The 10913-nt window shown below is 38.6% G+C and overlaps 1 protein-coding gene across 3 annotated transcripts; it reads left to right on the forward strand.

The window, feature by feature from the left end:
* Positions 1-3266: 3266 nt before the first annotated feature.
* On the forward strand, positions 3267-8206 carry fam210ab (family with sequence similarity 210 member Ab). 3 transcript variants are annotated; one of them, XM_037783684.1, is made up of 4 exons: positions 3267-3428; positions 5245-5729; positions 6631-6742; positions 7005-8206. In XM_037783684.1, exons 2-4 carry the CDS (start codon positions 5287-5289, stop codon positions 7317-7319), a joined length of 870 nt encoding a protein of 289 aa, XP_037639612.1. In that variant the 5' UTR covers positions 3267-3428; positions 5245-5286; the 3' UTR covers positions 7320-8206. The 3 variants fall into 3 exon arrangements, with proteins under 3 accessions (XP_037639612.1, XP_037639613.1, XP_037639614.1); XM_037783685.1 differs by having other exon boundaries at positions 3276-3434; XM_037783686.1 differs by lacking the exon at positions 3267-3428 and adding an exon at positions 3525-4125.
* Positions 8207-10913: the final 2707 nt, after the last annotated feature.

Genomic DNA, 10913 nt, shown 5'->3' on the forward strand with positions numbered 1-10913 from the left:
TGGTATCGACCATGGCAGGAATGAGGCTAAAATAACAATCCAAACTTAGGCTAAATTTTGGCAAGGGGGAACTGGCAGGGCCATTTTCAAAGGGGTCCCTTGACCTCAGACCTCAAGATATGTGAATGAAAATGGGTTCAATGGTTACCCACGAGTCTCCACTTTACAGCAATGCCCTATTTATGACAATCATATGCAGTTTGTAATGCTCAAGAGTCATGTTTACAGGGATATGAATAATCAGATTTCTCATGTTCTATGTAAACAGCATAATCTTATATAAGCACAAAACAGGAATACCGATGTGCATGTAATACACTCATAGATGGAATTCAGATCTGTAACACAGGATTGATCTGATCTGTCCTCCAGGTTGGATTAGCCTGCCAATAGATCAATGGTGAGCAGCGCTGGTGACTCTTGAGGCAGGGATGATGTGTGCCGAGTCCGAGTCCCAGGTGTGCTTGGAGCTCAATGACAGATTCAGTCAACTGAGTGCACATAAACATAGAGGCAAAAAATGGCTGCACAGAGTGTCAGGGAGGCTTAGTATAGTGAGACACTGGAAGATTTGGTTTTAACCCCTCTGTCAGCAAGCATCCAATGAACGTGATCCTGAATCCTAATCATCTTCAGGGATGATCTGTGTAACATATTTACCTCAGGTGGTCATTTACAAAAACACTGGAATTTATCATATCTTTAATTAAAGATTGATTTTTAGACTAAACCATGCCATTGACCGCACTGGAAATGTATTCCCAGTTATAATTAGAGACAAGACATACTTTTGTAAATACCTGATTATTCTAGCTATTTTAACTGTGCATGGCCAGATAATGAAAATAGTCTAGCTCTAAGAATGTGAGCAGACCGCCCTCTGCTGATGGATTATATGTACTACACATGTTGGGGTGCCACATGGTTGATAAATTACTAAATTTGGACTATTCCATAAAAATACTTTTTGGTAAATAAGGTCAAAGAAGTGTTATTTAAAATCATTCATTAATGTTACCCAGTTAGGTCCTTTTTATTAAATTAAAAAATTATGTTGATTTAAGCTGTGCCTTGTGTGATTCCCATACTGAAACTATTGTCCATCTGTTCTGGAAATGTACACACACTCGTAAACGGTGGCAAGAGTAATTGTAGACTTATCTTGGAAAATATTATCTGTGACTTTGAACTTTTACTGATTTATTTTTAGTTTTTCTAGGGTTCAACACAATATATATGAGAGAGTATTTTCTAATCAATCTCATTACCATTGTTGCAAAGTTTTACATTAATAAATGCAAATTTGTGAAAGTTAAACCTCACTTTAATGTTTTCAAGAAAGAAATAGAACAAAACAATATCTTCTGCAAAAAAAACAAAAATGCTAGAAAAGGTTGAGTTTGTGCTCCCATTTGAATGTTTTTACTTACTATTATTTATTCATTTATTTATAGTAACCCCTGGCATGTTTTGTGTTTTATCTTACTTTTTTAAAATTTAATTTAATTTTTGTTTATTTTTATTTATCCCTTTATTTCCTTTATATGTATTGTTTACCTATGTATCGGTTTAATTGTTCTTTGTATTGTTCACAAATTTAAAATAAAGTCTATTGAAAAAATGTAGGCAGAATATGATGGAAACTAGCACAAAGAAAGGGAAGAGCAGCTACAACAAAGACTGTGAAACTACTTATAAGTATTTATAAGCCAGTGGCAGGCAATTCTCACAGTTTTTTGTGTGAAATTTGCCAGTTATTTTTTTAATTTCAGGGGGAATACGACATGAAGCGACACAGTTCACGTGAGTCTCACAAGAAACGTGCGGCTCAAAAAGAGACGTGCCGATCTATGGATGCATTCGGGGAAAGCAGAATAGAGAAGAATAGAAATGTTTATTATTCAAGTTAGATATATAGATTATATCCAGGGGGGTAAGAATGAGGTTGCTGTAATTTTTTAATATAATGTTCACGTCCTTTTTGTAAAATAACTAGTGAACTTTTTTTATTTGTGAACAAATATAATTAATTAAACATTATTTAAAAGTGTTTTGAAACTGCCCTTATAGGGCAAACATTTCCAGAACAATTAAATGTTCAGACAGAGGCTGTGATATGTGTAAATAATAAGATAATCATTTAATTAGTAATAATAATGGTCCAAAATGATGTAAAATTGCATAGTTTTAAGTTAAAAAAACTTAAAATATTCCAATATCTCCTAGAAACTTTTATTCACTGTAGATATTCAGAATGTGTCTCTGTATAATATGTAAGAGCATCCTGACTGGGACACTGCTCCTAAAACCTCAATGATACCCTACTATAGGCTACAAATAACACAGGAAAGCACTTTAACTATTAACACTAAACCCACCACTGTAACCCTATAATGTTCCAGTTGGAATATGATTGGAGTGTTATAGGCCTACTATAGAAGATGCATAGCACTCAATAGAAATGTGAGTGTATTTGGGGCCCAATTATTAGACAACTTGACTCCAAGGACTGTTAGCTGAAGTCCCTACTGCTTGACATCCAGTTTGACTACTCTTTACGGTTATGATATGACATGGGCGGAAATGTGATTGTATCTTTGTCTGTCTAGTCTGGCTATCCTGTGGTGCTTGTCTTTTTTTTATTTAATTTTTTTATTAGTATTACTTCATTTTATTTATTTATTTTTATTATTATTATTCTGTATGTGGGGTTGGTATGTTTGTGAGTCTGTCTGCAGATGTTACTTTTGGTTTTGTTTTTTTTGTCTGTTTGTGATGAAAATTAAAAATTAAAAAAAGAAGAAGCATAGCCCAAGTATTATAATAATGTAGCAATAAAACCACAGCTGATTATCACACTATAACATGCTTAAAGAAATAATAAATACATATATTATGTAATATAGGAATAAGTCATAAGAGATTGCTGATGCCGGCTGATACACTCTTACATGTGAATAAGAGGACACTTATTTTTTCCCACTTCAAGCACTTATATCTAAAGTGTAGACTCTCAGCATTGGTAACGTGTCCCACATTGTCCCACACAAACATATACTCTTTGTCCCACATTTGGTTTGTTGGGATCTGGTCACCCTATAGTCTCTAAATAGTTAAACGTCCGGTGTAGACATACTTTTGAAGGTCGTGAATGCCACACTCATTATCGCAAGGAGTGAAAACAAACGCCCAAGAAGTTGACTTTGCGCTAGGCAGCCTGGGAAATGTATTTCTCGCACGTCCTTGCTGCGTTTGACAGTCGCGCCAGTATGAACTACATTTCCCATGGAGCTCTGCGCGGGTCAGGGTTACATGCTGCTCTCCACGCAGAGAGTCTGAGCTGCTGCAGCGATACATGTGCTGCTCCTCTAACGACACATCTCTCAGGATTACGGGTTTGTCTTGACCCTCTTCACGTAACGTCCAGCGTAAGCGTAAGGCTGCTTTAAACCTCCTGCTTTACTGTGTTTATACTATAATATAGAGCCGACTTATGTTCCTGCCTGTGTGAGGGTTAGCAGTGCAGCTAGCTAACAGCTAACAGCTAGCTAACGTCAGGGCGTCAGAAGTTGGCATCAGTTCAGTTCAGAGTCTGGCCTTATAACCAGGCCGCCTGCCAGGCAGCCGCTAAACAACAAACCCTGTCTGCTTCAATCAGATAAAAGCCTCTTTACTCTGCCCCAGCAAACTAGGAGCTAAAAGCTGCTTCCTCCTGACAGAACAGCCCAATGTCAACCAGCCAGAAATAGAAGCCTATGTAATGCTAACATGAAGTCAGCTTCCGGTTGCACCTTCTAGAATAAGCCAGGACTAATTCCTCCTCGTGCTTTCCTCCTACAGTCTACTTGAGTGCTTTTATTGTGAAGGTAAATGCAGCGACTTCCTGTCTGATGGTGGTGACGTCACACAGCTCGTAGCAGTAGTTTGGCTTTAACATCAGCAGCTAGATAGTAGCTTTACCTGAAGTTTAGTAAACGTTGTTTAGTTGTGTACGCTAACCTGTTTATCTTGAGTTTGCGTTTTAAGTGTTTGAGACAAACATTAATGGACTTTGTGCAGGAATCTCACCAACTGGTTTGTTTTGCTTCAGGTGCTGCGTTTATGGTCGTGCTATCATAACACAAGGTGTGTTCAGGGACCTTTATCTGGCATGTAATCAGTGAATGCAAATGAGATGACTTTATAGCTAACACAGGAAGGGATTTAGGTCATGGTTGGTTGTTAAAGATTAGAGTTGGCTTGGTGGTTTCAGAACTGTTTATTATATATAATGGAGAGGCTAACTTTGTATGTTTAACAGTAACACATGTATGGAGCTAGGATTTTTTCCAAGAAACATAATGCTTATAAGAGAACAAGGGTATAGGAATAATATTCTAATCATAGAAATAACTATGAAACGATTAGTCAATTAATTGATTAGTCTATTGACATGCGTCAACACACTGAACAAAAAATTATAGTAAATTGATTATTACTAAAAGGAATGAAATATATCCATATGACTTTTTTACAAAATTGAAATATTAAAATGCTGTTTGTATTGAAGTGCTATGGGTCTTTTGCTCTTGAATTTAACTAAATATGCCATCATCATCATCATCATCATCATCATCATCTAAGTCTTTGGCCTAATGAGGAGGAGAGCTCTAAGTTTCTGTCTTTGTGATTGTATCTTTACTGCACTGCTGATCTACAACCTTTCATTACACGTGGCTGGGAGTGAAAATCTTCCTTTTTTGCAACTGGTTCAATTTGGCATACTAGCGTAGGAGAAGAAGGATGATATGTTTCTATTTTAGTAAGTGATCAATGTAAATAAGTTTGCAAAATTTGTTTTTCTGTTGTCAATATTAAGTTCTGCTTTTGTCCTTTTCCAGTGGATTTTTTGGCAATCATGTATTGGGCAAAATAAATGTATTCCATCTTCTCAAATGTCAATATCTGCTGGTTTTCTTAGTCTTCCACATAATAACCCAAATATTTTAAGTTTTTTTTGGGTGAAGTTTAGTGAGCCAAAGAGTTCAAAGATGTAAGCTTGGACTCATAGAACTTGTGATGGACATTTTATATTATTTTCTTACATTTAAGAGACTAAATTAGTTATCGATTACTCAATGCAATAACTGAGATTAATTGATAGTGAAAAGAATTGTTAGTTGCCATGCTAAACAAAAATGTAATCATTAAAATATGTCACTGCCTAGATTTCATACAGTGTGTTTTTTTTGTCTCATTCCACAGTCTGTGGTTAAACAGCAGAGAGGAGGTGGGGAGGAGTAGAGGATGATGATAATGCAGCGCATCCTAACACATGGGACCCTGCGGCGGGTGGCAGCAGCACGCCCGTTACTGGTGGGCGTCACCATCCCTGAACCACCGGTAGCATTTTGTTGCTGTGTCCTCCGCCTGTCGCTGCCATCACCACCACCACCCACAGGCCGGCGCTGGCTGACAACCTCAGCCTCCAGCAAGGCGGCACATCAGCCGAAACACCAGCCGCCGCAAGAGGAACCACAGTCCAGCTCCACATCTCAAACACAGGAGGCCCAGAAAGGGGAGGCTGGGCCTGATCCTGTAGAGGTAGAAGTGGACCCCCTGCAGGACAAGTCCACCGGTCTGGTCCAGAGGTTTAAGAGGACCTTCAAACAGTACGGGAAGGTGTTGATCCCTGTGCATCTCTTGACGTCCTCAGTCTGGTTAGGAACCTTCTATTACGCTGCTATGAAGTGAGTCTTGTTGAGTTTATGGCTTTGTGTTATAGATCAGATTGACATTTGTTCCTTAGATTGATTTTATGTTATGTCTTTTTGAAGAATGACAAACTGTATTCCATCTGCTCTACTCTCTTAATTCTGGTACACTAACTATCCCCAATCTTTCTAGGATTTTTTTGTCCTAAAGGTAGGGCTGTCAAGTTAATACGATAACGCGTTAATGTTAATTAGTTTTTAAAGCCACAAATTTCTTTAGCACATCAACGCAATTTTAAGGTTGTAGCGGGCTCAGTTTTAAAGCTTGAGTGAAGATGCTGGCATCATATGAAACTAGAAAAACCTAAAGAATCCATTGATACCAACCATGTCATACTAGCTCGTTGAGAAGGAAGCTAAATAACGCTCCAAACTTACGCTAAAGTTTGGCGAGGAAAAACTGGCATGGCTGTTTTCAAAGGCGTCCCTTGACCTCTGACCTCAAGATATGTGAATGAAAATTTACAGACATGACCACTTTATGATAATCACATGCAGTTTGGGGCAAGTCATAGTCAAGTCTGACAGCTGTTGTTGCCTGTTGGGCTGCAGTTTGCCATCTTATAATTTGAGCATATTGTTTTATGCTAAATGCAGTACCTGTGAGGGTTTCTGGACAATATTTGTCATTGTTTTGTGTTGTTAATTGAATGCCAATAATAAGTATATACATACATTTGCATAAAGCAGCATATTTGCCCACTCCCATGTATACTTGACAAATCTCCCTTTAAGGTACATTTGAACAAATAAAAAATGTCACAATTAACTATAGATAATGATGCGATTAATCGTGATTAAATACTTTAATGGATTGACAGCCCTACCTAAAAGTTAACAAATGGTGTTATTAATGTGATGTTTTTCTTCCCCTCAGAGGTGTGAATGTAGTGCCCTTCCTGGAGATGATTGGTCTACCAGAGTCACTAGTTGACCTTTTGAAAGACTCTTCGAGTGGCTACGCTCTGACAGCGTACGCCATGTACAAGGTAATTAAATCCAGGATCCTCTAGGTTTTTCATTGAAGTGAACATTAAAGATTTTTACTCACTGATCAGCATCAAAGCATTGTGTTAATCAAACATTCACACTGTCAAATTTCCTGACTTCTTACCCAACTTAGATTAGCATGTGTCTCATTTCCTCAGTCAGTGAGCATGTCAAAAGCAGACAGCGATTTCTGAACGATGGATTCAGGCGTTCATTTTGCCCTGCTGACCAGCCGGTGTGTTTTTCTTTGTTCCTCTACAGATCGCAACCCCTGCTAGATACACGGTGACTCTGGGCGGCACGTCGCTATCTGTTCAGTATCTCCGCAAGCACGGCTACTTATCCACGCCGCCGCCAGTCAAGGAATACATCCAGGACAAAATGGAGGAGACAAAGGACAAACTGACAGAAAAGATGGAGGAGACAAAGGAGAGATTTTCAGAGAAGATGGAGGAAACAAAGGAGCGTTTATCTGAGAAAATGGAAGAAACTAAAGACAAGCTTTCTGAGAAACTCCAGGAAACCAAAGACAGAGTCTCAGAGGGAAAATCGTTTTTCAGAAAGAAAAGCGATTAGCGATTCCCGTTTACAGATGGCGCTTCTGAATAAATGATCTTATGTTGATCCAGACAAGTAATCAGTGAGTTTGGGTCAAGTAACAGACGGCACTTATGAGACTGTTCGGAAAGAAGAGAGAGACTTTGTACTATCCCTGTCCTAAAATTTCACCTCACACATCTCAGTTATCAGCTGTTGTCTATTTGAGTGTCAAATTCAGTCCCTAATTGTCCAAACTCTGCCACGATGTAAGTTTAGACTAGACGGCAGCTTAGCAGTTTCCTGGCAATGCCACATTCTGGCTCTGTCATCTCAGACTGGATTTGCACAGGCTCAAGTGATCTGGGCTGTAAAAAGAAGAGAAGCTGTGTTCTTACTTCTCTATACGTAAATACACAAGGTTAAAAAAGAAAAAAAAAAACAGCATCTATTAAAAACCGTGTGGGAGACAGCAGTGCTTATCTCTCTGGTTGTTGGGAAAATAAAACTTGAAGCTCATGATTACTTGTGTGTACTAGTCCGTCAAAGCCTGGGTATCACCTTGTGTCTTTACTAATGTAATGACAAAGAAATTCAGTTTTTCTAATGTATTTTTATCCTATAGCCCAAGCTAATATATATTTTGTTTTTGTTTTGCTGTCTGTACCACGTCATGTAGTGACTGAAAGTCAAGTGATCGTTTGAGAGCACATGTCAGTTAACGTGACGAGTTGTCCATCGTACATGTAACCATGCAGCGGGTGCAGCAGCAGTAGGCACACTGTAATACGTCAAGTGTTGACAGTGTGCCAGATGAAATGTCTTGGGGTACTTGTGTCCTAAATGCACAAATGTTCTTGTCGGTAATTCAAAGAGATGTCTGATTAAAATCACAACCGAATAAAGTGAAATGATTAATGATCAAAGTTTGTATGCTGCATTTATAGGCTGTGTGAGTCTTAACCCTCTGAGACCCACAATGGACCTGTTTTGTCCTTTTTTTAGGAGGGTACAGGGGGTCTTTAGGGGGAGATAGCAGGTCAACAGTAGATGTCACATAGAAATGGTGTATATCATCTGGAAGCTGGGAACCTGGAGATTAATTTGAGATGCAAGTTGTTCTAGTCATTAGTAAGAAATAAACATTAATTAATTAATTAAAATTAATTGTGAACATGTATAAGGGTTTAGAACATTATGATGACCATCCCCATGCTCTATTATGTCTCATAAGTTGTTGCAGCAATTTTTGGGTTGATACCATTTGTGACACAGATTTGGTGCTAAATTTAACCATTTTTTACCACTGGAGAATTTATAAAAATGATCAGTAATCCCTCCAAAATACCACATTAAGACACCAAGACCTTGAGGAACACCATAGAAAAAGCCATGCTGTGATTTGGTATCAAAAACGTCTGACATTGTCAATCTAGCTAGGAAAGCCATCCATCCTGTGAATAGTTTGTCACTAAATACTTTAGTACATAATTATATACTTAGTATATAATTATTATTTATACAATTAATTGTTGCAGCTCGTCAAGGTGGAGCTAATAGTAACTGTATTATATATTGCTGGGTAGTTAAAGTTATTAAAATATTCAATCGTGATGAATCGCAAATTAATTGCACATTTTTTATCGTTCAATATGTACCTTAAAGGGAGATTTGTCAAGTATTTAATACTCTTATCAACATGGGAGTGGGCAAATATGCTGCTTTATGCAAATGTATGTCTATATTTATTATTGGAAATCAATTAACAACACATAACAATGATAAATATTGTTCAGAAACCCTCAAAGGTACTGCATTTAACAAGTTTGGAGCGTTATTTAGCCTCCTTGGCGAATAGCTAGTCAAGCTAGTCATAAAGTGGGCATGACTGTAAAGGGGAGACTCGAGGGTACCCATAGAACCCATTTTCATTCACATATCTTGAGGTCAGAGGTCAAGGGACCCCTTTGAAAATGGCTATGCCAGTTTTTCCTCGTCAAAATTTAGCACAAGTTTGGAGCGTTATTTAGTTCTGTTACTGTCATGCCTATTTCTCTCCTCAAATGTTTTCAGAAACATCTTGTAGTGTACTGTTTAGCTGTAAAATGAGAAAGTTTGTGACCCGGTCGCCATGTTGAGATCAGTTAAGGAAACACCAAGCACCAGCCAGAGCAAACTTTCTCATTTTACAGCTAAACAGTACACTACAAGATGTGTCTGAAAACATTTGAGGTGAGAAATAGTCATTACATTAACAGAATATTGATTCATATTTGATCAGCGCTGTCTAGTTTGACCGTTTGGTCGGAGTTTGTGAGTGATTGACAGCTGCTTCCGTTGAATGAACAGCAAATAGGAACGCTCTCTCTCTCTGAAATGACCTGTGATTGGCCAAAGTCCTCCGTCACAGGCTAGATTTTCTAAAGCCTGAAAACAGAGCCATGAGGAGGTGCAGAAGTCTAGTTTTCTCTCAGAACACTTGAATTACAATATGCTGAAAGGTTATTATGGAATTTTTGCCCAATGATGCCAAAAATGTTCTGCGTACTGCCACTTTAAGTACAGTATATGTACTGTACTTCGCACCTCTACTTCTATATCAACGTGCAATTTAAAGGTCAGCCTTTTTAAATGCTTTACATTGAGTAATAGTCCATGCTTTTGAGTCACAGAGCTGGATATTAGTTCCGCGGTGTTAAGAGCACAGCTATGCACTGGGTGGCACAACAGGCAGGAAAGTGTTGTGGTGGGTTAAGGTCACTTGTATGGCACTTTTAGCTGTCAGTGTCCAGAAATGCTAAACACATCTACACATCACGCTGTCAGACCCTGGACGGCTCCAGCCTGCCTCCTTTATTATGAATCTTATCTATATGTAAATATGATAGTAATGCTGGGTGCTGATGGGAAGTGTGTGTGTGTGCATTACAATGACCTCTGCTGTCCAAACTAATGAACAACTGTTTATGCAGTCCACCACCCCTCACACAAACACCTGTCTGTTCTCCCTCAGGGAGTAAGACACAGAGGACAGAGCGGTGCTGCTGCGGTTCCTCAAATCACTTTAGTGTAAAGACAATCTGTGTTGCTCAGGTGTGAGTCAGAGGCTAAACATGACTCAAGTGTCAGGATGCCCCTGGGAAGCCTGATGTGAAGCACAGGTCAGGAGAAAAAAGACTGTCCAAACTGTCTAAAAGTCTGTGATTTTCTTCCAAAAGGTCAGTGGAATCATCTCGGATGCAGCCGACAGACTGTGTACGTTAGAAAGTTGTTGAGGTCACATTTGTTGTTGGCCATAGAGATTTTTTTTTTTTTAAAGTCTTTGACTGGAACAAATTAAATGTTGCAAATCTCACGTTTTATTTTAAATCCTGTAATATTTAAATGACATCATATAATAGAAAAAATTAAAAAAAACATTTTCTCACTCAGCCTTAGTGGTATATACAGGGTCTGAAATTAGCACCCGCCACCCGCCAAATGCAGGTAAATTGTTGGCATTGGTGAAATCACCAGGACACCCGCAACTTTGGCAGGCAGGGAAAACGCTAGTGATGGGAATAGAGAACCGTAGTTGTCATCTCATGTCTCTGTGACTATTGATTCCTCTTATTGATGCTTACCGACAGTTAC

This window comes from Sebastes umbrosus, chromosome 11 (genome assembly GCF_015220745.1).
Source record: "Sebastes umbrosus isolate fSebUmb1 chromosome 11, fSebUmb1.pri, whole genome shotgun sequence".
Lineage (NCBI taxonomy): Eukaryota > Metazoa > Chordata > Actinopteri > Perciformes > Sebastidae > Sebastes > Sebastes umbrosus.

Excerpts from the sequence above, each read along its gene's own strand:
- fam210ab (XM_037783684.1), top strand. The coding sequence starts at position 5,287 with ATGATGATAATGCAGCGCATCCTAACACATGGGACCCTGCGGCGGGTG. Across the intron at positions 5,730-6,630 it reads TTCTATTACGCTGCTATGAA|AGGTGTGAATGTAGTGCCCT; the intron begins GTGAGTCTTGTT and ends TCTTCCCCTCAG. Across the intron at positions 6,743-7,004 it reads CAGCGTACGCCATGTACAAG|ATCGCAACCCCTGCTAGATA; the intron begins GTAATTAAATCC and ends GTTCCTCTACAG.